We start from the raw sequence: 26,860 nt of genomic DNA, 5'->3' as shown, positions 1-26,860 counted from the left end.
TGGAGATGTTGCCTATAGCAACCAGATTGTATCTATGCTTTATTTAGTACATTCTACAAAAATGACAGCTAGAATCTGATTGGTTGCTATAGGCAGCATCTCCACTTTCTCAAACCTGCAGTTTAGTAAATATACACCCAGGTCTCTTTTTATCTCTACTGCCCTTTCAAAGGAATATGCAATGAACATAACAGAAGTCAGACAGGCTGTGTGTACACACACAGCAACACGGGCTATAAAGCTTTAATTTCAGGGGTGGATCGCTGAACCAAAAATACCTTTTATTGTGTGTTATGACGTACATACACAAAATGCAAACAAGGCCTCTGAATAAAGAAAAGTTAGGCCGACATCACCCATAAGAAATATTTGTCAAATAATATGAACATTATAAACCAGCAGATATTAGATACTTGTGGTGAAACAATCAATCATTCATTGGTAGTGAAGGAAGCAGGAAACTCCTCCAACAATCTGAGTATTCCTCTTCCACGGCCCTTGGAGGGAGGATTTGGAGTCAGTCCGCCCATCCTTGAAGTACTGCTCTCTACAAGAGAAGCAGAACATTATTACTAGAATACGGGGCAATGTTTTTGTTAAGGGCCCTTTCTTCAAAAGAAGTAAAACAGGTCCCACACACTGAAGCCACGTCTGGAAAGCAGGTCAGTGATTCACTAGGAACCAATCACATTACTGTTCCCTAGTGAATTACTACGAATACTGGGTCATCCCACTAGATTGTAAGCTCACATGAGCAGGGTCCTCCTTACCCCATGTTTACACACCGGCATTTATATGGTCTACCATATAAATTCTATGTATTCCCCACTACACGGCACGGCCGAGCACTGTGGCTCCTTACAAATCAACGGCAATAAGAACACACTTTAAATTGAAGGCGTCATCTACACGCAGTGCAGATAGCCATTTTGGCAAGTCATCAGCCTACCATGTACCTAGGAACCAGGGACCCCATGGAGATACTGCCTGACCAATATTCAGGAGGCTACATGATCATGAAAATATCACCCACAAAATGGCTGCCTCCGCTGTGTGTAGGGGACAAGTCCACTTTAACAGACTTGTATGGAATACATCATAATGCACATGTGAAAAATGGATCCTCAAATGTATGAAAGGTTCTGGTGAGGAGCTCGGTTGGGTCTTACAACAAAACAGAAAAAAGTTTTGCAATTTTAATATGCATGCACTCAGTTAATTTGCAGAGGATTTCTTCACTTCTAAAAACACAGAACAAAAGTGGAGTTATAGTGATAAAACTCCTGCGTTATGGTGAGAGCTCAGTCCTACTACAGCCCTGTTCCCCTCCAACTCCGCTCTTCTTATCAGACTGGGATATGAGCAATGTAAGGAGGACCGTGGAGTGGAGCCAACTAGCAACGTACATGTGATAACCAACAATCCACATCTCTTGTATTTCCATTTTACTCTTCTGTATAATTGAGCAGAATATGGTTTATAGAAACAAAAGGATTTGGAGTGAACTATCGGCAATCCACAAACGACCTGGCTGCTCTACTGTATGTCATGACAAGTTATCCTCATCACTGACAGTACAACACCACTCATTCTGCACTGAATCTGAGGAGGTCTCCCCTACATACAATTTTTGATACTTTGAGTTTATTTTCTTCAAAATCAGCAGACTTCTGCTTTCACCCCTTCTGGGGTAACTGCCTTGATAGAAATATCTAAGTCATCACCAACCTCCCAAACAACATCCTCCAAGAATACAATACCTGACCTACTGCGCTGCTAGATTTGTGCCGATACCAACACTGCCTCCTGCCATCGGGCCTCACCATTACATTTATAAAAACAACGAAGCATAACATTGTTGCACTGTATATTTGATGAATTCATTTGAAATAGTGCAATAAATGCAAATACAATATAACTAGAAGTAGAATACAGTTCTCTTTAAATAAGGATATAGAACATAGCTTCCTACTCTCCCGGAATGTCCGGGAGACTCACGAATTTCTGGGAGTACTCGCAGGAGAGCAGACAATTCTCCCTGATCCTGGACGGCTGTGTAAACTAAACGGAGGGGAATCGCGTCATTAGCCCTGCCCCCAAAACGGACATCACTACTCAACCAATAAAAATGGGACGGGGCTATGATGCTGGGTCCATCACGTCACTAGGCCCCGCTCCGGTGTTACTGGTTCAGAGTAGTGATGTCTGTTTTTGGGGGCGGGGCTAATGACGTTATTCTTCGAGCCCCGTCCCCACACACCCACCTGCACCCCGGACCTTCCGGGAATCATCTTGCCCATGTTGGCATGTATGCTATAGAAGAATTATCATTGGCTGTGAGGAAGGGACGGACACAGCCCAACCTGAGGAATGGGGCAGCACAGTACCTCATATGCAGTAACCTAACCAAAACAGGAGACTTCCATGTGGTATCCAGCTGAGAGGGCAGGACAGTGACATACGCTGCTCTCTGTATCTAGGACTGAAGGATTAATTAGAGAATTGAAAAAAACATGTTCAAATGGATTTTTCTTCCTACTTACCATGTTCTGAACCTGCAGAAGTGAAACGGTCACTCAGACGTTGATGATCCATATTTTTCTGGAGAGAGAACATACAGAAAACGTCATTACTGCTGGTGCTGACAGATATAAGACTGCAGGGAGCAGCGGAGAACACCTGTATAATTCAGGTCACACGATGACGTGATGGGAGGGTCAAGATTTATATCCAAGGTGACCGATCGATATGAAATGGTTTATCTGCGTATTACATCACCTGAACATAGCATAAGTACCGTGGTCCTAATGAAAATCTGACCTGATATCTTTTGGCATCAAGGACGATGGTCTTTGCGTTGCCGGACGCCTGGTTGCCTTCGGGCTGGAGGTTGGGTAAGTGAGCCGGTGTAAGGACTACGTCATACACAGAGGCCAGAGCTTTGCTGATACAGTAACTAGAATAACAAGGGAGAAAAGCCACAGGACATGACTAGATAACAGATACAACCAGGATGTGTGGTCAGACACATGCAACCAAATAAGATGGTACAAAGGTGAAGAACGATCACAGTGCTGGTATATACCAGTTATTAGCCAACTTTTTAAATACAACTAAATACTATTTGTGAATGGGGTGATCAATAAAACAGACATATATTAACGTTTACCAATACAAGTCTTTGGATATTACATATTAAAAAGAATGCTAAAGTTCCTCTTTGGTGTAAATGACAGATGTTATAAGTAATCCATGTCTGCATGTTTTTATCAGACATTATAATGCATCAGTCACCTACACACAGTGAAACAGTGTTATCAAATCATGAAGCTGGTTTCTAGTTCACCGATAGGTTGCATTCCTCTCGAGGTCACGGATTGGACGATTTCTCAGAAATATTGGTTCAGCTTTGAGAATGTCTCTCTGTGCTGTGTACAGGCATGACTGACCCATAATAATATTTTATTTAGAGTGTAGACCTGGGGGATAGAATTAGTCACCCCTTGCGGGACAGCTCCATGAAAGGCCTTCAGCCTAGTCTTTTAGACCTACCAAGCACCACCGAATGTGACCAGCCACCGCCCGGGAGAACTTCAGCTAAACAGAGCTCAGACGACCACTTAAATATTGTCTCTACCAGGTTTTAGTTTCTTATCTATTAGACTTTGTCGGGACAAGAAGAAAAAGGACTCCAATCAAACGTAACTGGAGTAGGATGAGATCTGATGAAGACTGGAGAGACATCTGAGTAAATGGTCACGTGTTATATTTTGAATTTGTTTTTCTGTAAATTTTTATAAGGGTCATCCCGGATGCTTATATTACCAACGAGGGGAAATAGCTACGCTGCCTGCTCTTAAATATTGAAATCAAGCAGCCTAATATACTGCAGCAGCCAAATGATGGGATAAGTGTGGCTGAACGCAGCAGAGACATCAGAATGAAACGTTTCTCACACATAAGCACAACCTTGATCAACTCTGCAAGCGGCCAGGAGGAAAGAATGTTCCTTATACATCAGGTTTCAGAAGGAGGTGTAGAAGAGCTTACAATCCACACAGATAGAGCCGTTATACTTACGTTATTTTCCTGCAGCTGGCAAGCGCACAGCACCACATGTCGTTGTCCTCGTGCCACTTGCACCTGTTAATACACACAGTCAGCTGATACTCTGGATTTTGGCAACAGGGGGTCATTGATACTTAGACATAAACAAACGTTAATCATCTGAAATAAACCTTAGCTTATTCTGAACTCTTTTAGCCTGCCCTACTGCTGTCTGGATTGTGTGTCCTCCTTTATATTACACAGTGGTGGCCACACTCAGATTTCAACTAGTGAGCTGTGCCTGTAACACTGGTGACCGTACAATATCTGGCTGTCAGAATAATATACAATGGGATGTATTACTGACCAGTTAGTGGGAGCTGTCAGACCAGTGCCCCCTAGGGGTGCGATCTGGATCTGATGGTTTGGTTCTATTCAGCAGCCTGCATAGGGGTGTTTAGCAACGTACCACAATGAATGATTAAGGATGTACAGAAGTTTCCATCTATCTGTTATAATAACTAACCACATACCATTAGAGGTCATTTTTCAAGAACACAAAGTGACAATAATTAGGACAGAGGACGGGCACCAAGCCGACATCATAGCCCCGTCTTTACCTGGTGTTGTTGGCGTAATCCCAGTGAACGACATCGAGGAGGCGATGGACGCTGGATCTGGAAGGCTCCTCCTCCAGTTTGTTTTTGTAGAATGCGATGATTAAACTCTCTATATCCAGCAACTGAAAATCATTTTTTATTCCTGCAAGAGAGGGGGATGACGTTACACTAGCAATACGTAGAGACGATGGAGAGCAGAGACAAAACCCTGCACTGCGTTCTAAGTGTTCTTAGCCCATCTCTGCAGCATAGTGCGCTGCCATAGAACTCCATTGTATTTATCGATTCCAGTCTGACCTGAAAGAACACAATGAAAAGTACAAATTCTTATTGTCAGTCAGGTTCTTTCTGCAGTATCTGGGGAACTTCCAAGTTCTCATTCCATCTACAACAACTGCTGCCCTCTTCTCTCACATAGAAACCAGTTGTACTTATAGGAGTCATTATCACAACCACTAATCCTGGGGGTATCGGGGCTCTCACACACGGCTGGAGTGTCCCCTATGCTGCCACAGAGATGATGAAACTGCTCGTACCAGCACTGGGTGATGGGTCAACAGGAGGGATTGGAACGTTACTAAAGTGCCACAAAAAAAGTGTGGATGAAACACGGCTCCAGTGATGCTCAACTTCAGACAACGATGACAATATCAACGTCCTCTGTACATGACTCATGTACTTTGCACTTGGAGCGGAGCATAAAATGCAAACAAGACATCTTTGCGTTCAAACCTAAAGATTTGGCTTACGGATTGCAGTAGCCCTCTGTGCACTCTCTACCGGTGACCATTTATAAATCTTTCAAATATTGGTGAGGCCTGTCGAAGTCGTATAATTGGATGAACAAAAGTATATTGGTTAATATTGTTTTACCACGCGATCGCGATCAGTATGCCACGCTACACGTGGCATGGCGCCATCACGCGGTAAAATACGCACGCAAACTCTCCCAGTATAACATTTAGTTATTTATATAATTCATATTGGTTCCATTCCACAGTGATTTATGAGCAGATAGTATTTAGTTTATTATTAGTTTATATATTATGATTATATGTACACTTTAGTGTTATTTGTGGTTCAGGTTGCAGGAAATGTGTCATGTTTAGTGTCATTTTAATCCCCCATTCATCAGCAGTTGTCCGGTTCATTCGCCGAAGAGATCGCACATTGCATACTCTAGTTATCGATGTTAGGGAATAAATGATCAGAGTGATACCAACTGTAAAATGCTAATAGACTAGTTGAAACTGGAGTCATGGCGGGAAAGTCAGAGCACAACCCCTGGAGAGATGGCCCCCACCTTTGGATATTTTGGTTTGAACTGGCTTATGACCTGCAGCACTCTGGACCTTCCTGATACCTGGACCAACAGAAGTAAGCCACACCATCTGCATTGTTTTCACTGTAACACTGAGTGTATATAATACAGCTCTAACTGGTACCAAATCAGTCTTTCTCTGACCACAGTATTCTGGAGTGAAGTACTGTACGCTGGTACCAGTGGGACCGCAGCTAGCGCAGCGGTATGTATGTATGTATCTTTTGGTATTGGCTGTACTGTATTATAATTATGTATTGAACTGCTAAATATTGCATCTGCTAAAATAAATTACTTTGTGCTTTGGAAACACAAATCGCTTATGCAATGCTTATTTGGAAACGATAAAATTACTTTACTAGGCCCTTTCAACCCAGGGTTTAAAAAGAAAAAAATCAAAGTTAAAAACACCTTCATGACCAAAACACATTTCACAGTTTTGCAAGGTGATGGTAAAACCGTAAAAATAATTTAGAACCATTTTATGTTTTTGGAAACATAGTGAAATAACTTGCAAATTAAATAAATAAATAAATAAAAATACACACATAATTACAAAAATATATATTATATTATTTTCATTAAGTATAAGGTGATGATTCAATGAGGTGCGAGCATGTCATTTCTCTGCATAGAATATACCGGAGAGTTCAATTATAAGAGCCACATTACTGATCATGGCTGAAAATAGGGGGTGCTGGTGAAAATGGGCCAAAATTATAGGATGTAAAGGTGTCGCAGTTGTAAATATTGGAACAAACAGGCATTTTGGGGGCCAGTTTTTTTCTTTTTTACACTTCCCGGTAGAACTAGTAAAGCGCAGGGTGTCGTGGTCTAAACACCAGGGGGCGTGTTCCAGTCCCCACGGGGATTGAGATTTGCCCTTACCAATGCATTAAAATAAAACTCACCAGCTTTGTCCGCCAGCCACTGGAGACACCATTTTACTCTGTATATATCATTGTTCTGAAATACAGAAATTACATCACAGTAGTAAAGACATAAATCACAGCATTTCCAGTCTAGGATTGAAGTTGTGGGCTCAGTAACCCTCTGGACACATTATTAAAGTGTGGATTAGAAGTTAGCACAAACCTTACAATACACTGGTGTCCACAAAGCAGGAGCGGGACAGACAAATTCGCAGAGGGAACGGAACAGGTTGTGATAATCCTTGTTCGCCAGCTCGAATCCAGACACCGGGATCTGGTGTGTGGCGGCACCTGAGAGCAAGAGGGAGCAAGTTAGCGACACAAGGGCTGCGGGGTCTCATTCACAGGTTGTACAGGACGCAACGGGAGACATCTTACTTCCTGCCTGGCAGTGATAGCGGAAGCCGAACGGCAGCTCTCCTGGGAAGAGAACAAAGAGTTCAGTATTATCGTCCTACTGAATATGGCAGCGATTACCAACATGTATGTGTAAAAACGTTATATTTATATAGTGCCAGCATATCAGATGAACAGATGTCATTGTATCCGCGTTTCATTTGTCCTAGCATCTGGGCTTACACAGAAAACTCCCATTATTGTAAAACAGTCACTGATATCGCTGGTTTGTGAGTCTACACTCAGTTCTGTCTGGCAGAAGAAAAGCGTATGCGCAGTACGCGGGATTACTGGAGATTTCAGACACACAGACTGATCTTGTGACAGAACGAGTCATCTTTAAAGACCGCTTTGAATAATTGAATTACCGTATTTGCTGGCGTATAAGACGACTTTTTTGCCCTGAAAAAACATGTCTGCAAGTGGGGGGGTCGTCTTATACACCGGGTCCAGTATCGCACGGTATCCAGTGCGGCCGCGGCGGGTCATCAGCGTGGCTGCGGCGAGCATCAGCAGCGATAGAGGGGTGCCAGCCTTTTCGGCGTGACCGGCCCGTTCTGCTGACAGGGAGGGCAGACAGGGAGCAGGGACCAATCCAATCAGGCTTTGTATACAGCCAACAGCCAACCACAGTCCTGCACCATTGTACAGTGCAATACAGAATTTGTTATCTTCCTTCTATCATTGACTAGTGAATTACGTTTAATAAACTTGCACTGTTTTATGTTTACTGTACATGTTTGATAACATACAGCCTTGTGACAGTTTTCCTGCATGTCATAGGCATTCGAATATAAATTAACATGTTGAAATCAAATCTGATGTTCTTTTACGTTTTATTTGGTGTGTGGAAGGTGTGCGGAAGAGGGGGTAGTCTTATACGGCGAGTATATAACAAACTCTATATTTTGAGTGGAAATGTTGGGGGTCGTCTTATACGCCCAGTCGTCTTATACTCCGGCAAATACGGTAATTGCTTTTCTTCACTAAGCCTGTACCAGTTAGCGACCAATTAGATGAAAAAAAGTCATGCAGATTGATTGTTCCTACATTTAAGTTGCTTACATATCCCATGAAAAGGACGCTATGAGAACAGCGATATGTAGGTAATAAAGAGCCTCACCAGGATCGATAAAGTCGTGGAAAGAGTTCATGATGCCGCTTTGCAGAGAGTAGCGCACACAGCCAACCTCACAGGGAACGAACCGCTGGTCGCACAAACTGGGCATCTCCCCGTGGCTGAACACGTTGATGACGTAAATGACATTCTTATCCATGCCTACGAAACAGGCGGCAGTGAGTTTTACGGAGACACTTATGTTTTATTTTTCCATCTGCTTTATTAGGTTTTCAGTGATTTATACACTAAGAGGGCAGATTTAACTGGAGATATAAATGAACTCTTCTCATGCACCTGTAGTTATATAGTCACAGACCTTCTCCGCCACTTCCAATATGCACGCCAATAACATTACACTACATATCACTGGGATTCTGGGTCATTATTTCAGTGATCTCTCACTGTTTTATAATGGTCATAGTGCAGTGGTAACCTGCAAGATTCTCATACAGTTATATAATAATGGAACATAATAAGACTGTAGCATTAAATATAGAGCGCCACCTAGAGGAAGTGTGAATATATACCTTCAATCCTCTTATGTGCCTGTTCTGGACGTCTCACCGCTTCTCTGGACGCCTCTCTCTGCTGCTCCTTTAACATTTTACAGTCATGTGATCAGTAACTTAACCCTTTACACAAACTTAAATATTGAAAATAATTCTTAAATGCTCTAATTTACACCTATAAGTGCCACCACACCTATATAAATAACGTACATTTTTAAAACAATGGGTAAAGATACTGGCGCTCCGACTAAAAAGGGAACAAATATAATATCAAAATACACATTAAAGACTGGTAAAATACATATGGAATCTAAGTGCCGCCATCACACTTCATGCAAATACAAAACCATCAACATACACAGCAACCCTCCTACAATGAACCATCCAATATGAATTAAGATTAGAATAAGTGTCCTTTGTGCACATGAAATAACACGTTCATAACTCATAAAAACACTAAATAATGGTTCTTTGGCTGGTCTCCAATTTGCGTCTCACTCAATTTGTGTCATAGAAAGAAGAAATTTATTTTATTTTTTAAAAAAATAAAAATAAAGTAATAGAGTGAAGTATTTTCTAATGTAGGGGGGGGGGGACAAAAAGCAAAAAAACCTTCCACCAACATAACAGGGTTACACCAAGAATCACGATCCTGGTGAATGTGAACCTGTCACATAGAATTCACCAGACATACCTCTGCACCCCCTCTGGGTGACCTCCCTGCACTGTACAGAGGAAGGAGGGGGAGCACCCTGCATTGCCAGGTATCCTCCCTGCACTGTACATAGGAAGGAGGGGGAGCACCCTGCATTGCCAGGTGTCCTCCCTGCACTATACAGAGGAAGGAGGGGGAGCACCCTGCATTGCCAGGTGTCCCCCCTGCACTATACAGAGGAAGGAGGGGGAGCACCCTGCATTGCCAGGTATCCTCCCTGCACTGTACAGAGGAAGGAAGGGGAGCACCCTGCACTGCCAGGTGTCCTCCCTGCACTATACAGAGGAAGGATGGGGAGCACCCTGCATTGCCAGGTGTCCTCCCTGCACTATACAGAGGAAGGAGGGGGAGCACCCTGCATTGCCAGGTATCCTCCCTGCACTGTACATAGGAAGGAGGGGGAGCACCCTGCATTGCCAGGTGTCCTCCCTGCACTGTACAGAGGAAGGAGGGGGAACACCCTGCATTGCCAGGTATCCTCCCTGCACTGTACAGAGGAAGCAGGGGGAGCACCCTGCACTGCCAGGTATCCTCCCTGCACTGTACAGAGGAAAGAAGGGAAACACCCTGCACTGCCAGGTATCCTCCCTGCACTGTACAGAGGAAGGAGGGGGAGCACCCTGCACTGCCAGGTATCCTCCCTGCACTGTACAGAGGAAGGAGGGGGAGCACCCTGCACTGCCAGGTATCCTCCCTGCACTGTACAGAGGAAGGAGGGGGAGCACCCTGCACTGCCAGGTATCCTCCCTGCACTGTACAGAGGAAGGAGGGGGAGCACCCTGCACTGCCAGGTATCCTCCCTGCACTGTACAGAGGAAGGAGGGGAAGCACCCTGCACTGCCAGGTATCCTCCCTGCACTGTACAGAGGAAGGAGGGGGAGCACCCTGCATTGCCTCCTCATCTAGGTGACCTCCCTGCACTGTACAGAGGAAGGAGGGGGAGCACCCTGCACTGCCAGGTATCCTCCCTGCACTGTACAGAGGAAGGAGGGGGAGCACCCTGCACTGCCAGGTATCCTCCCTGCACTGTACAGAGGAAGGAGGGGGAGCACCCTGCACTGCCAGGTATCCTCCCTGCACTGTACAGAGGAAGGAGGGGGAGCACCCTGCACTGCCAGGTATCCTCCCTGCACTGTACAGAGGAAGGAGGGGGAGCACCCTTCACTGCCAGGTATCCTCCCTGCACTGTACAGAGGAAGGAGGGGGAGCACCCTGCACTGCCAGGTATCCTCCCTGCACTGTACAGAGGAAGGAGGGGGAGCACCCTGCATTGCCAGGTATCCTCCCTGCACTGTACAGAGGAAGGAGGGGGAGCACCCTGCACTGCCAGGTGTCCTCCCTGCACTGTACAGAGGAAGGAGGGGGAGCACCCTGCATTGCCAGGTGTCCTCCCTGCACTGTACAGAGGAAGGAGGGGGAGCACCCTGCATTGCCAGGTGTCCTCCCTGCACTGTACAGAGAAAGGAGGGGGAGCACCCTGCACTGCCAGGTGTCCTCCCTGCACTGTACAGAGAAAGGAGGGGGAGCACCCTGCACTGCCAGGTGTCCTCCCTGCACTGTACAGAGGAAGGAGGGGGAGCACCCTGCACTGCCAGGTGTCCTCCCTGCACTGTACAGAGGAAGGAGGGGGAGCACCCTGCACTGCCAGGTGTCCTCCCTGCACTGTACAGAGGAAGGAGGGGGAGCACCCTGCACTGCCAGGTGTCCTCCCTGCACTGTACAGAGGAAGGAGGGGGAGCACCCTGCACTGCCAGGTATCCTCCCTGCACTGTACAGAAGAAGGAGGGGGAGCACCCTGCATTGCCAGGTATCCTCCCTGCACTGTACAGAGGAAGGAGGGGGAGCACCCTGCACTGCCAGGTATCCTCCCTGCACTGTACAGAGGAAAGAGGGGAAACACCCTGCACTGCCAGGTATCCTCCCTGCACTGTACAGAGGAAGGAGGGGGAGCACCCTGCACTGCCAGGTATCCTCCCTGCACTGTACAGAGGAAGGAGGGGGAGCACCCTGCACTGCCAGGTATCCTCCCTGCACTGTACAGAGGAAGGAGGGGGAGCACCCTGCACTGCCAGGTATCCTCCCTGCACTGTACAGAGGAAGGAGGGGGAGCACCCTGCACTGCCAGGTATCCTCCCTGCACTGTACAGAGGAAGGAGGGGAAGCACCCTGCACTGCCAGGTATCCTCCCTGCACTGTACAGAGGAAGGAGGGGGAGCACCCTGCATTGCCTCCTCATCCAGGTGACCTCCCTGCACTGTACAGAGGAAGGAGGTGGAGCACCCTGCACTGCCAGGTATCCTCCCTGCACTGTACAGAGGAAGGAGGGGGAGCACCCTGCACTGCCAGGTGTCCTCCCTGCACTGTACAGAGGAAGGAGGGGGAGCACCCTGCACTGCCAGGTGTCCTCCCTGCACTGTACAGAGGAAGGAGGGGGAGCACCCTGCACTGCCAGGTGTCCTCCCTGCACTGTACAGAGGAAGGAGGGGGAGCACCCTGCATTGCCAGGTGTCCTCCCTGCACTGTACAGAGGAAGGAGGGGGAGCACCCTGCACTGCCAGGTGTCCTCCCTGCACAGAGGAAGGAAGGGGAGCACCCTGCACTGCCAGGTATCCTCCCTGCACTGTACAGAGGAAGGAGGGGGAGCACCCTGCACTGCCAGGTGTCCTCCCTGCACTGTACAGAGGAAGGAGGGGGAGCACCCTGCACTGCCAGGTGTGCTCCCTGCACTGTACAGAGGAAGGAGGGGGAGCACCCTGCACTGCCAGGTATCCTCCCTGCACTGTACAGAGGAAGGAGGGGGAGCACCCTGCACTGCCAGGTGTCCTCCCTGCACTGTACAGAGGAAGGAGGGGGAGCACCCTGCACTGCCAGGTATCCTCCCTGCACTGTACAGAGGAAGGAGGGGGAGCACCCTGCACTGCCAGGTGTCCTCCCTGCACTGTACAGAGGAAGGAGGGGGAGCACCCTGCATTGCCAGGTGTCCTCCCTGCACTGTACAGAGGAAGGAAGGGGAGCACCCTGCACTGCCAGGTATCCTCCCTGCACTGTACAGAGGAAGGAGGGGGAGCACCCTGCATTGCCAGGTGTCCTCCCTGCACTGTACAGAGGAAGGAAGGGGAGCACCCTGCATTGCCAGGTATCCTCCCTGCACTGTACAGAGGAAGGAAGGGGAGCACCCTGCACTGCCAGGTATCCTCCCTGCACTGTACAGAGGAAGGAAGGGGAGCACCCTGCACTGCCAGGTATCCTCCCTGCACTGTACAGAGGAAGGAAGGGGAGCACCCTGCACTGCCAGGTGTCCTCCCTGCACTGTACAGAGGAAGGAGAGGGAGCACCCTGCACTGCCAGGTGTCCTCCCTGCACTGTACAGAGGAAGGAAGGGGAGCACCCTGCACTGCCAGGTATCCTCCCTGCACTGTACAGAGGAAGGAGGGGGAGCACCCTGCACTGCCAGGTATCCTCCCTGCACTGTACAGAGGAAGGAGGGGGAGCACCCTGCACTGCCAGGTGTCCTCCCTGCACTGTACAGAGGAAGGAGGGGGAGCACCCTGCACTGCCAGGTATCCTCCCTGCACTGTACAGAGGAAGGAGGGGAAGCACCCTGCACTGCCAGGTGTCCTCCCTGCACTGTACAGAGGAAGAAGGGGGAGCACCCTGCATTGCCAGGTGTCCTCCCTGCACTGTACAGAGGAAGGAGGGGGAGCACCCTGCACTGCCAGGTGTGCTCCCTGCACTGTACAGAGGAAGAAGGGGGAGCACCCTGCACTGCCAGGTGTCCTCCCTGCACTGTACAGAGGAAGGAGCACCCTGCACTGCCAGGTATCCTCCCTGCACTGTACAGAGGAAGGAGGGGGAGCACCCTGCATTGCCAGGTATCCTCCCTGCACTGTACAGAGGAAGAAGGGGGAGCACCCTGCACTGCCAGGTGTCCTCCCTGCACTGTACAGAGGAAGGAGCACCCTGCACTGCCAGGTATCCTCCCTGCACTGTACAGAGGAAGGAGGGGGAGCACCCTGCACTGCCAGGTGTCCTCCCTGCACTGTACAGAGGAAGGAGGGGGAGCACCCTGCATTGCCAGGTGTCCTCCCTGCACTGTACAGAGGAAGGAAGGGGAGCACCCTGCACTGCCAGGTATCCTCCCTGCACTGTACAGAGGAAGGAGGGGGAGCACCCTGCATTGCCAGGTGTCCTCCCTGCACTGTACAGAGGAAGGAAGGGGAGCACCCTGCATTGCCAGGTATCCTCCCTGCACTGTACAGAGGAAGGAAGGGGAGCACCCTGCACTGCCAGGTATCCTCCCTGCACTGTACAGAGGAAGGAAGGGGAGCACCCTGCACTGCCAGGTATCCTCCCTGCACTGTACAGAGGAAGGAAGGGGAGCACCCTGCACTGCCAGGTGTCCTCCCTGCACTGTACAGAGGAAGGAGAGGGAGCACCCTGCACTGCCAGGTGTCCTCCCTGCACTGTACAGAGGAAGGAAGGGGAGCACCCTGCACTGCCAGGTATCCTCCCTGCACTGTACAGAGGAAGGAGGGGGAGCACCCTGCACTGCCAGGTATCCTCCCTGCACTGTACAGAGGAAGGAGGGGGAGCACCCTGCACTGCCAGGTGTCCTCCCTGCACTGTACAGAGGAAGGAGGGGGAGCACCCTGCACTGCCAGGTATCCTCCCTGCACTGTACAGAGGAAGGAGGGGAAGCACCCTGCACTGCCAGGTGTCCTCCCTGCACTGTACAGAGGAAGAAGGGGGAGCACCCTGCATTGCCAGGTGTCCTCCCTGCACTGTACAGAGGAAGGAGGGGGAGCACCCTGCACTGCCAGGTGTCCTCCCTGCACTGTACAGAGGAAGGATGGGGAGCACCCTGCATTGCCAGGTGTCCTCCCTGCACTATACAGAGGAAGGAGGGGGAGCACCCTGCACTGCCAGGTGTCCTCCCTGCACTGTACAGAGGAAGGAGGGGGAGCACCCTGCACTGCCAGGTGTCCTCCCTGCACTGTACAGAGGAAGTCTTGTGATTCTGAAGTCAGGTGACCCCGTTCTGATAATATAAGGAGCAGCCGGCTGGGGGACCGCTGGTGAAGGCTCGGTGGGCGGCCTGTTGCCCATCGCTGCCAGAAGTAACGACAGCAACAAGCAATAGGTATAATGGCTGCAATAACCAATCACATTGATCAAATATAATTATATATATATATATTTAGTATACATGGCCCCATTGGAACTGCCAATTCATTTAAACGCTCCTGGACATTGAATCTCAATTCAATTAATAGGGTTATTTTAAGATTTTAATTGTGTTAAGACAAACAAAACGAGGAAAAAAAAATTCAGGAAAAGCATCAAACACACTGGAATCATGCACAAGGGAGAAAAGGATTAAAACCATCAAGCAACTTCTTACCAATATTTCAGAGACTCGTTGTGGCATTTTCTGTGGGGTATAAAGACACAGTGCTGTAACATAGTATAATGCAACGCTGCCCCCTACTGCTCATATAACATAGTATAATGCAACGCTGCCCCCTACTGCTCATATAACATAGTATAATGCAACGCTGCCCCCTACTGCTCATATAACATAGTATAATGCAACGCTGCCCCCTACTGCTCATATAACATAGTATAATGCAACGCTGCCCCCTACTGCTCATATAACATAGTATAATGCAACGCTGCCCCCTACTGCTCATATAACATAGTATAATGCAACGCTGCCCCCTACTGCTCATATAACATAGTATAATGCAACGCTGCCCCCTACTGCTCATATAACATAGTATAATGCAACGCTGCCCCCTACTGCTCATATAACATAGTATAATGCAACGCTGCCCCCTACTGCTCATATAACATAGTATAATGCAACGCTGCCCCCTACTGCTCATATAACATAGTATAATGCAACACTGCCGCCTACTGCTCATATAACATAACATAATGCAACACTGCCGCCTACTGCTCATAAAACATAGTATACGCAACACTGCCCCCTACTGCTCATAAAACATAGTATACGCAACACTGCCGCCTACTGCTCATAAAACATAGTATAATGCAACAATGCCCCCTACTGCTCAAGTAGCAAACCTGTAGTCCGAGCATAGTAGTAAAACAAGTCCAGCTAGAAAAACAAACAATGCTTGTCAACGGCTAACAAAGTTACAATCTTAGATTAAACTCAAAAAATTAAAATGGGTAATATAAAGTAGGGATAAAACAGACAGACTGTACATCACCAATAGCTCCATAATTCCTTCCATCTCAGAAACAGGGAGATTACGTTGTTCTACTTCCATTCAGTTGCGCGACCCTAAAGTAACCTCAAGCTCACCCCATACTACTAAAGCAAGTAGGGAGCCTGGCAGAGATGTTATTTTACAGATTCATAGGCAACGTGTGGATGACACTTCACCCAGCATAGTCACCCTTCATATTAACTAGTACAAACAACTGCACAAGACATACATGCTTGGAAAGTAACTGATGTATATTCCCACCAGCAGGATTCTTACCTTTCCATGCCCAAAATGTCCAAGATCAGCTTGGGGACTTGGCGGATCCGGCTCACGGCTCCTCCATGCTTTAGCCTTTTCAGAATAGGACTCCCTCTCATGAGCCGTCAACAACTGAAACACATTTAAGCAAGTTGCCATAAGACAAATCTTTTAGAAAGCATGGACATAAAAACCCTTGGGCGTCAGTCCCTTGGGGGAATTAATTGATTTGAGATGCTGTCCACTTCTGCCATTCCCCCGGCATACAGATTATGCTATGTAACTGTTCTATTTTCAGTCATTTTTATTACTTATTCTCTGTCCTTGCACTTATTCGTATTTCGTTTGTTACATCCAAAGACCTGAAACTTTTCATACGAAATCTAAAGTGCAATAGGTTTGTCCCTGTTACTCTAACAAATCCATAAACCTTTTAAGAATATAAGTATTGCTTGGCTGTGTTAACTCTGAATGCTAGATTACAATGTTTTAACCCCTTTGGCCAACAGCATAATATGTGCCAGCGTGTACATTTATGTAACAGGTGTCAATTTCCCCCCTTACTACCTCTATTCAGGTGAACGGGAAGTTCACTCACAGTGGAGGGACATCAATAAACGCCCACATAGCTTGTTTCAAACAAACCAAATAGAGAAGGGAGCATGACGGGCAGGGATCCTACAGATGTGGAGATTTTTTTTTTTTGTGTTTCACTTAAATTCCACCCAAAACAAGTTTTTATCCTCTAGCTTGTTGTACTCCACTGAAAACGGCTATCGCAAGAACGTCACTCAATTTATCAAGGGGTTAGTACGAAAGAAATCTCTGATATCTTCTTTTCTCCACCGACCCAGCGTTCAGCAAACGGGGAGGTGTCATGTGCAAGCTAATTTTTAGGCATAAATCTGCAAATAGGTGTTTGTGAATTAATTTCTAGAAATAGTGTGACATGGCTCTCAGAGAAGCTGTTAGATCAATGGGTTTTGTTTATATTAAACTACCCAGAGGGGGCTGGTAGATAATAGTAGCACCTTGTACCATTTATGGCAGGACGCAAATGTGAAAGCCTATGAAAATCTCTCTTTCAAGACAATGAAATCTAACACATGTCTGGGAGACCCCAGACAGGCCGACTGCAGAGACAGGGTTGTATGTTAATGACAGATGCAAGCGGTATAGGGTCAAAGGAAAATATGATATAATTTTCTCCAATCTTATAATTACCAGAGGCATGTGTGGTATGCAGATGACGGGGAACTTATGACATGTTGTGTGGAGGTAAAATCATGTTTGTAAGTCCTACTGTTGAAAAGTTAGGACAGTGTAAAGAAAACTTGACTTAAAGGTATTCCTACAGCAGAGTCATAAAACCCTAATTTGCATTCTACCCTCCTGTTGGTTCTGACCTCACAGGAAAGGGGGCTGGGGGTCCTGCAGCTTGGTTTTAAAACTGTAGTGAAAATGTAAATTCGTGTTCACTCTGAGGGAGTCAATTTGATATTGAAGAGGGTCCCATTTTTTCTGCTTGATTCTAAGTGAGGTATCAATTCTGTGTTTTATCCTTTTTATTTTATAAGAAACAATTGCATTATATTTGTGTGCCATTTACACAGCACATTGCTTCTAAAGAGGTGAAATATTTTTTTCATTAAAATTACGATAAGACTTTTCTGTACATAGATCAAAATATTTGTGAATATCAGGCACGGTGCGTGTACAAGGAGGTTAACAGGCACACTACACTCTCTGCCAACGCTACAGCTTCTGTCTGTCTGCCTGCAAAACCCGCTTCCCTACAGCAGAGGAGGGGGCTCTTTATACGTTATGATAATAGATTTGAGGAATGATAAATAACTGCAAGTACATCATTATGTATCGCTGTGATCTGCAGTGATACAGAATGATAGTTACCTCAGCCCACTTGTAACCAATGATAAATAGACCCCAATGAAACATTACCATATTACTGGCCTTTCAGAAAAGACCATAAAAAGGGAGAGGAGGCAGGAGGGGGGGATGGAGCAGATAAGGGGGGGATGGAGCAGATAAGGGGGGCAGGGGGGTGAAGGAGCAGATAAGGGGGGCAGGGGGGGATGGAGCAGATAAGGGGGCAGGGGGGAGTGAAGCAGATAAGGGGGGCGAAGCAGATAAGGGGGGCTGGGGGGGGTGAAGGAGCAGATAAGGGGGGCAGGGGGGTAAAGGAGCAGATAAGGGGGGTGAAGCAGATAAGGGGGGCAGAGGGGGTGAAGGAGCAGATATGGGGGGGATGGAGCAGATAAGGGGGGCAGGGGGGATGGAGCAGATAAGGGGGGCAGGGAGGGTGAAGCAGATAAGGGGGGATGGAGCAGATAAGGGGGGGCAGGGAGGGTGAAGCAGATAAGAGGGATGGAGCAGATAAGGAGGGTTGGAGCAGATAAGGAGGGTTGGAGCAGATAAGGGGGACAGAGGGAGCAGATAAGGGGGGCAGAGGGAGCAGATAAGGGGGGCAGGGGGGGTGAAGCAGATAAGGAGGGTTGGAGCAGATAAGGGGGCAGGGGGGATGGAGCAGATAAGGGGGGCAGAGGGAGCAGATAAGGGGGGCAGAGGGAGCAGATAAGGGGGGATGGAGCAGATAAGGGGGGCAGGGAGGGTGAAGCAGATAAGGGGGGGGTGGAGCAGATAAGGGGGGCAGGGAGGGTGAAGCAGATAAGGAGGGTTGGAGCAGATAAGGGGGGCAGAGGGAGCAGATAAGGGGGGCAGAGGGAGCAGATAAGGGGGGCAGAGGGAGCAGATAAGGGAGGATGGAGCAGATAAGGGGGGCAGGGAGGGTGAAGCAGATAAGGGGGGATGGAGCAGATAAGGGGGGCAGAGGGAGCAGATAAGGGGGGCAGAGGGAGCAGATAAGGGAGGATGGAGCAGATAAGGGGGGCAGGGAGGGTGAAGCAGATAAGGGGGGATGGAGCAGATAAGGGGGGGCAGGGAGGGTGAAGCAGATAAGGGGGATGGAGCAGATAAGGGGGGGGGGGGTGCAGAGGGAGCAGATAAGGAGGGTTGGAGCAGATAAGGGGGGCAGAGGGAGCAGATAAGGGGGGATGGAGCAGATAAGGGGGGCAGGGAGGGTGAAGCAGATAAGGGGGGGTGGAGCAGATAAGGGGGGGGGCAGGGAGGGTGAAGCAGATAAGGGGGATGGAGCAGATAAGGGGGGGGTGCAGAGGGAGCAGATAAGGAGGGTTGGAGCAGATAAGGAGGGTTGGAGCAGATAAGGGGGGGGGGGTGCAGAGGGAGCAGATAAGGAGGGTTGGAGCAGATAAGCAGGGTTGGAGCAGATAAGGGGGGCAGAGGGAGCAGATAAGGGGGGATGGAGCAGATAAGGGGGATGGAGCAGATAAGGGGGGGTGCAGAGGGAGCAGATAAGGAGGGTTGGAGCAGATAAGGAGGGTTGGAGCAGATAAGGAGGGTTGGAGCAGATAAGGAGGGCAGGGAGGGTGAAGCAGATAAGGAGGGTGAGGCAGATAAGGAGGGTTGGAGCAGATAAGGGGGATGGAGTAGATAAGGGGGGCAGAGGGAGCAGGGGGTGAAGCAGATAAGGAGGGTTGGAGCAGATAAGGGGGATGGAGCAGATAAGGGGGGCAGGGAGGGTGAAGCAGATAAGGAGGGTGAGGCAGATAAGGAGGGTTGGAGCAGATAAGGGGGATGGAGTAGATAAGGGGGGCAGAGGGAGCAGGGGGTGAAGCAGATAAGGAGGGTTGGAGCAGATAAGGGGGATGGAGCAGATAAGGGGGGCAGGGAGGGTGAAGCAGATAAGGAGGGTGAGGCAGATAAGGAGGGTTGGAGCAGATAAGGGGGATGGAGTAGATAAGGGGGGCAGAGGGAGCAGGGGGTGAAGCAGATAAGGAGGGTTGGAGCAGATAAGGGGGATGGAGTAGATAAGGGGGGCAGAGGGAGCAGGGGGTGAAGCAGGTAAGGAGGGTTGGAGCAGATAAGGGGGGCGGGGGGTGAAGGAGCAGATAAGGGGGGCGGGGGGGGTGATGGAGCAGATAAGGGGGGATGGAGCAGATAAGGGGGGATGGAACAGATAAGGGGGGCAGGGAGGGTGAAGCAGATAAGGGGGGATGGCGCAGATAAGGAGGGCAGGGGGAGCAGATAAGGGGGAGGGGATGATTCCTCCGGGGAGGGGGCACTTACCGCCCAGTCCGCGGAGCACAGCGGGATGGCCTCTCTCACCCCGGACACCTGGTGCCCCCGCTGCCGCAGCACTGGAATCATGTCCAGCACGAAGAAGAAATAGGCGTTGCGGGAGGACTTCTTGTTCGGCATGTCGCTCTAAGGACACAAGATGGCGCCCTCCGGAAATAAGATGGGGGCTCCGCGCAGGACTGAGCGGCTGGATCCCGTGACGTCACGGACATGGCGCGGTGTGTACCGAGCGTCCACCTACAGTCACCCGGCTGTAGCTGTCTCCGCCATTTTCCCTCCTCTCAGTCACACTCGGTCTTAGCACCATTACTCCCAGTGCTCCTGGGCGGTGTCACATTACAGAGACCACAGTATATGTAATAACACAAATTAGACTGTGCACTGGGTCAGTATTGAAAACCAGGGACAACATTTTGTGGGAGCACACCTTTGAAAGCTGGGACTGTCCTTGGGAAATAGGGACAATGAGCCTCTTTGCTGTATACATACTGTCAGCCATATGAGACGATGTTTGATACATTAGTACAGGCCTGTGGGTCTCTAAGAGCTGTGAACTACAAGTTCCAGCATGCCCTCCCAGCTATAGTGTGGCAAACTACTAGCAAAGCATGCTGGGGCTTGTAGTTTCTCAACACCTGGAGAGCTACTGATTGGCCAGGCCTTTGTGCCTGTTAGATTGACCCTAGGATTGGAGGGTGCGCTGGGACTTGTAGTTCTGCAGACAGCACCATGAAGCCACTGGATTTGTTTAAAAAACTCAAATGTTCTCGATGATATTGGGAGAATTGGTAGATTATACCAAGTTATCCTGGAATACTCTGAATAAATGCAAGGCTTGGTGAGCCACAGTGGACTGAATACATATATTCAAACAGGTTAGAAATTCGATTTAATTTCACCAGTCAGATGGCCATGAATATTTTCGATGTAAAATCTATTATTGACCCAGATTCGAATTTGCAGTTCAACATTTGTATTTACAGGTTTCCTTAAAATCAGTATTTTTAAACACTATTTAAAGAAACAATCCCATTAGAAAATCAGGTGTGTTTTTAACATAAACTGTTGTAGGCTATAAGAAGAATGTTGGTATTTGCCATTTTCCCTTATTTCCCTAATAATTTATCATTCTGGACTACCATGGCAACCACAGGCACATGATGTAGCGAGCAGAGAGGCTTCAAAACGCTCCTCTGAGCTCTATCTGCAGTGTGACAACCTCTTCCTGCTGTGGCCTTATGTCTGTGTAGCAGACTTACTGTGTCTGGCAGCCATTAATATTTGCCAGTCAGAGAGCTTTTGCAAAGAAGATATTGATTTGTAGGAGGATAGCTAAGAAACATGATTATCAGATGCATGCTTAAAAGTTACTTGCTATTTAACTCCTTCGCCACTGAGGCTGTCCTCTGTGCAGAGCCTATTGTGGCACTTTTAGGGCTGGTCACATTCCAACATCAATATCCAGTGTCGGACTGGGGCATGAAGGGCCCACCGGGGGACTGCAACACTAGGGGCCCACCAGAGGGGGTGTGGCCAGCCATCATAGAGGTGAGACCAGACACTAAAGGGAGAGTGGTCAGCCCACGAAGGACAGCTAGCACCATAGTGTAGTATATAAAGAATGTAGTGTGCTCATCCTTCTCTTTTAAAATGACAGGCTGACTGCGCACTTAGTTACTACCCTGCTCATGCTCCTCTGGGCGGTTGGATATCGGGAACTCCTACTCTCGTCTGCCCTGCTCAAAGTGAAAAACACACTACCGCGCAGGTTCAGAGAGCCCAGACGCGACTCTCTACACCTGTGTGGTAGTGTGTTTAACGGGAGTGTTTGGCAAAAACGGGGAGGGGGGGGGGGGAGGAATTGCGCTCTACCCCTACTGTTGCAAGAGCAGCATTAACACAGGTTATCCCTCTCTACGAACTAATAATATACTGAAAGTTAAGCGCTCATTGACTTATGTATTATTCCAAGTGTAATGCTAATAATAAAATTTGTATTCTTTTATCTTGAATACAATTCGTATTGTTCTATATCTTGTATTAGGCTGTGAGCAAGAGGCTCGGTTCAATTAGTGGGATAACATTTAATGTTAGTTTTATCACAATTTATTGAATTCTGGTTAAAATACATAAAAATACATTAATATAGACAAATAAAATACTCCAATTAAACCACAGTATTTATATTATGAGGCATTGATTTCTATATACATACATATGGTATGGCATCAATTGAACATACATAAAAAATCAGACAAACCTAGGTATATAGACCTGGACTAGTCTAGCTACTGGGAGGCAAATGGCAGTGGGTATAAATGCTGCATTGATCCAGATATAACACAGTCACTGATATCTCAATAAAATAATGTTCATAGCATACAAGTCCAGTAGATGGGAATTGGTATTTCTTTAAGTCTCTGCTAGTGCAATATAAATATTCAGATCACTGTCCACATATATCACATGGTTATCGCTGCGATGCTTTCAAATTTAACTTTGTTTACTTGCAGTTTCGATGTATATAGAGATGGTGGCCGGGTACCCAGTGTGCTGAAATCAGAGGATGTTTCTCGTGGTCCATGCTTGTTACTGTTGGAGAGGAAGGTGCCTGCGTTCCACTGTGGAACGCATCTATCCCTTCCTGTTCTCGCGTATGTCCAAAAGATTAATTGTATGCAAGTCGGGAGTCAGCTGTTTTCTTAGCTCCTCCCTTACAACGGAGGGGGTGTGGCTATAATGTGGCGGGGCCTACCGGTGGATAGTCCTGCTGCCCTGCAGGCCAGTCCGAGCCTGTCCATATCAGTAATATGTTTATACAGTACCCACACAAACTATACCTTGTTTTTTTCAGAATACTTTTCAGGAAATACCATTAGTTTGCTACCCCAAATGGCCAAAAAAGTAATTGTTTTTATTGGACTTTGCAAGAAAGTGAATGTATGTATTTTTTGTTTCTAAACAGCACAAAGAAATACTTTGTGGTCCTTGCTTAGGCATCGATCCACCTTTCCAAAATAGCAAAAAGCTGTATTCTACACCTAGGTTTTCAAAATAAAAAGTGTTGTGAATCCTCACAGTAATTGTTTTCTGATAGCTATCATTGGAAGCTAGAGGTGTGAATCCTCACAGTAATTGTTTTCTGACAGCTGTCATCTGGAGCTAGTGTTGTGAATCCTCACAGTAATTGTTTTCTGACAGCTGTCACCTGAAGCTAGTGGTGTGAATCCTCACACATAGGAGGATACATCATATTTTGGGCTATTCAGTATTTCTCCAAATATTACCTGTTAGAGGTACTTGTTCACATGATCCATTTCATCTAGGGTTGTAGTTTCAGATTTATAAAGTTGCAATTTTTTAAACCTTGCCCAATAATCAACACCGCCCATTCTCACTAGACCATGTAGGGTTTTATTGTTTTTTAATTATTTTATGGTAAGCCCTCACTGACTGTGTTTGTCTCTGCTTATGTAAATAACCAGTTGTGTCTTCAAACATCCCTGATGCCATTATTAGTAAACTGTTAGTATTTATCTAGACATATACATATTGTGAGTGTATCTCATGGCAGCGTTCTGATACACTGAACCCAACTGGCAATGTGCCTGCCTGAGCAGGCAACTAGTACGATGCCTGTATATAGCGGCTGCCCAGGTCAGGAAATAAGTGCTGTGCTTGTGCCTATGAACAGGTACCCCCCCCCTCCCCCAACATCTATAATAGTTATTCAGCTATATTATGTATCAAGTGTACTCCACATCACTTAGATTGTAAGCTCTTTGGCAGAGCCATCTTTACCATCTGTGTCATATCATATCATTTGTTTGTATCATTATCCCCTCAATATGCAGTGCTGTGTCACATGGTGCTAATTCTTGTGTCGTATCCAGGGCCATTGAACCAGTATAACGAACAAGCAATGTTTTCCGTTACAGTTGCATAAAAGTTTGGAAAGAAAACATCTTTTATATGTGATTTACATTTCTATGTTTTTGTTAACTTCAGATTTAAAATATAAAAACTGCAATAAAGACATAAGCAGAATAAACCTTGATGCATGCATTTAATTCTATGCGTTAAGGGCATGTCCCTAATAACAAGGCCTCAATGCTGTTCTAATCTATCAGAGCCCTCTTGAGTGGAAAGATGGAAGGGGGCGGTGGTAGATCTCACCCCGTATTCCTTCATTAAGAGAGTTTAACAAACCTGGTTTCTTGTTGTAAGATAGAAAGAGTTCTGGGTTGTGGAGAAAAGAAAATGTATCCCCAAATATTTGGACAAATGGTTGTCCGTTCAGAAAGATATCTGTGCGCATTGGGGAATAACAAGAAACTTGGTTCGTCTTGACAGTAGGGAAGCGGAAGGATGGATTAGGGCTCTTGTTTATCTAGTGATGCCCAGATGATCTGGTGTTTTCAATGGAGACTTAAGATGTTACGAAGAGGACCCAATAATTCTGTCTTGGTTCAGCAGTAGAAGCTGCTCATGTCAATCACACACAGGCTTTGCGAATGTGGCTGGAATTCTGTTGGACGTTTGCTCTGATGCCGATGGTCATTGATTTGTTGAATCGAGCTCTGTTGTTGAGGTGTTTCCAGTCATTCTTTAGGTATTGTAGACCTGTCTTACATACGCTGTGGTTCAGTGGGTCTGTATTAGCTCTGTGATGGAGTATAACTCAAACTGTAAATCTGTCACACTGCCTTGTGCTAGATTCTTGTTCTGTACGGGGTTCCCTCTTCTTTTCCTGCAGTATATTACTCATACCCAGCTCCTCTGTTCAGGCATCATGGTGTGGGTATGAGGAGGTCCCAGTACCCTCCTACAGACACAAAACACACAGGTTCCAAATGAGAAAAACAATCTTACATTTGACCAGCTCATCCCACCACTAAGATGTTTTTCTGCAAGTTTTAAAGACTTCAAACCTATTAAGTGATCTCTGAATACTCCCAATGTGATTGTACATACAGTAAGTGATCCTCACCTTGTTTGTTGCCTGCATCAATTAACTGCTCATCCGACACTTGCGGTATTACGGAGAATCCATTCCGGGTAGACCAGCTTCTCCGTCTTCGGCTTACAATCGTGTATTGAACACGGGGCACCCGTGGGCGCAACAATGTCTACATTTCCCATGTACAGGACACCACAGGGAATCGCGGTGAATGTCACAACGGTATTTATACTTGTGTTTCTTCATGGGGAATGGATAAGCGGCTTTATGGAGAAGGCAGACCACTAGATCGGAGGAATGGTGTTTAGGCCGACAGGAGCAGAGCTCAGCTGTAATTAAACAGAGATCGCACTGAGTATATCATTGATGACTACTTTGATAGGACAATAAACATAATCATGAAATAGGGGTATATGGGATTTTATGGCAAATCCCCTTTCACTTTCATGCCTTTCCAAAATACTAGTTTTATCTACAGCAGAGGTGCACAATCTGTGGCTCTCCGAGCACAATAAGTCCTGGCGTGCCTGATTTGTTGGTACACCACGCTTGGAGAGCCAAAGGAAAAAGTGGAGATGTTGCCTGTAGCAACCAATCAGATTCTAGTTGTCATTTTGTAGAATGAACTAAATAAATGATAACTAGAATGTGATTGGTTGCTATACGCAACATCTCCACTTTTTCAAACCCGCAGTTTAGTAAATATACCCCCATGTGTTTATGCTTTAAATCATAAGCTCTATAGGTCATTAGTTAACATTACCCGATCTGTTATAAGATTACACTTACGCAGAGATGACCGGGAGGGATACATTCTTGTAGATGTTACAGAGTGATGACACTGCCAGTATCAGTGTGTAGCTGCTATTTATACCCTACCAGGATGAGGTCACAGTTGTAGGTTGTGATGTCACTTGATCTAAGTTCCCAAATATGGCATCTTAAACTGATAATTGTACGTAACCATGACAACTCCATAAAACAAACACAACTTAAAAATAGATAATTTTATTTTTAATTAAATAACTTTGTACTTTTTTATAACCCACTAATGATGACTTCAAAACCTGAAGTGTGAATACAATTAAACTAAACTGATTAATATTATAAAGAGGTTTTTTTTAGCTACAAAACAGTGAATAGTACAACCCTGATGGATGGATGGATGGTATATTGATTCCATGTATTTGAATTAAAAAAAATGTCCACTGATAAATTCTTGCGTCTCTGTAGAATTGGATGAGCCTCAGTGTGTTCAAAATTTGGACTGATGAACTCCAACCCCTCCATAAGTAATAATTATTTTGTGATTTTGATCTGAAAGACTGGATTAAAAATGATCTGTTGGAATTAGCGATGCCGGGAATGTTTGATTGGGGAGTTAGAGCTGGAAACATGGCAACTTTGGTTGTAAAATTAGGGGTAGCAATGCATAATATTTTGCTTGTTGAATTGGGGGTGGCAACATTGAGTCTTTGGGGCATATTGGGCATTTTCAATTAGCTTTCCTGTTCACGGTAACGCGCGTTACAGTGAAAAGAGTGCAGTATTGATGGTAATCCAATAACTT

The 26,860-nt window shown here is 46.9% G+C and overlaps 1 protein-coding gene and 1 long non-coding RNA gene across 4 annotated transcripts; both read right to left on the bottom strand.

Moving 5' to 3' along the window:
* Nucleotides 1–260: 260 nt before the first annotated feature.
* On the bottom strand, nt 261–20,714 carry MAEL (maelstrom spermatogenic transposon silencer). 3 transcript variants are annotated; one of them, XM_075197351.1, is made up of 13 exons: nt 20,319–20,712; nt 16,173–16,286; nt 15,062–15,091; nt 8,964–9,030; nt 8,440–8,595; nt 7,299–7,340; nt 7,084–7,211; nt 6,900–6,954; nt 4,668–4,809; nt 4,081–4,143; nt 2,821–2,956; nt 2,544–2,601; nt 261–547 (listed from the first exon to the last, which is right to left on the bottom strand). In XM_075197351.1, the coding sequence occupies exons 1-13, from the start codon at nt 20,448–20,450 to the stop codon at nt 432–434; spliced, it is 1,239 nt and encodes a 412-aa protein (XP_075053452.1). In that variant the 5' UTR covers nt 20,451–20,712; the 3' UTR covers nt 261–431. The 3 variants fall into 3 exon arrangements, with proteins under 3 accessions (XP_075053452.1, XP_075053453.1, XP_075053454.1); XM_075197352.1 differs by lacking the exon at nt 15,062–15,091 and having other exon boundaries at nt 20,319–20,713; XM_075197353.1 differs by lacking the exon at nt 2,544–2,601 and having other exon boundaries at nt 436–547; nt 20,319–20,714.
* A 3,666-nt stretch (nt 20,715–24,380) lies between these two features.
* LOC142140534 (uncharacterized) lies at nt 24,381–26,179 on the bottom strand. Its single transcript, XR_012688534.1, has 3 exons — nt 26,080–26,179; nt 25,321–25,619; nt 24,381–25,155 (listed from the first exon to the last, which is right to left on the bottom strand). It is a non-coding gene; the product is annotated as an uncharacterized LOC142140534 (long non-coding RNA).
* Between the last annotated feature and the right edge of the window lie 681 nt (nt 26,180–26,860).

This window comes from Mixophyes fleayi, chromosome 2 (genome assembly GCF_038048845.1).
Source record: "Mixophyes fleayi isolate aMixFle1 chromosome 2, aMixFle1.hap1, whole genome shotgun sequence".
Classification (NCBI taxonomy): Eukaryota; Metazoa; Chordata; class Amphibia; order Anura; family Limnodynastidae; genus Mixophyes; species Mixophyes fleayi.
This window is presented reverse-complemented; position numbering and strand designations above follow the sequence as displayed.

What these genes read in the sequence shown, in the direction of transcription:
- MAEL (XM_075197351.1), bottom strand. Translation starts at nt 20,450, where the DNA reads ATGCCGAACAAGAAGTCCTCCCGCAACGCCTATTTCTTCTTCGTGCTG. An exon ending in TGTGCTCCGCGGACTGGGCG is followed by an intron (nt 16,287 to 20,318) that starts GTAAGTGCCCCC and finishes AATGTGTTTCAG; the next exon opens with TTGTTGACGGCTCATGAGAG. An exon ending in GATTACGCCAACAACACCAG is followed by an intron (nt 4,144 to 4,667) that starts GTAAAGACGGGG and finishes GTGTATTAACAG; the next exon opens with GTGCAAGTGGCACGAGGACA.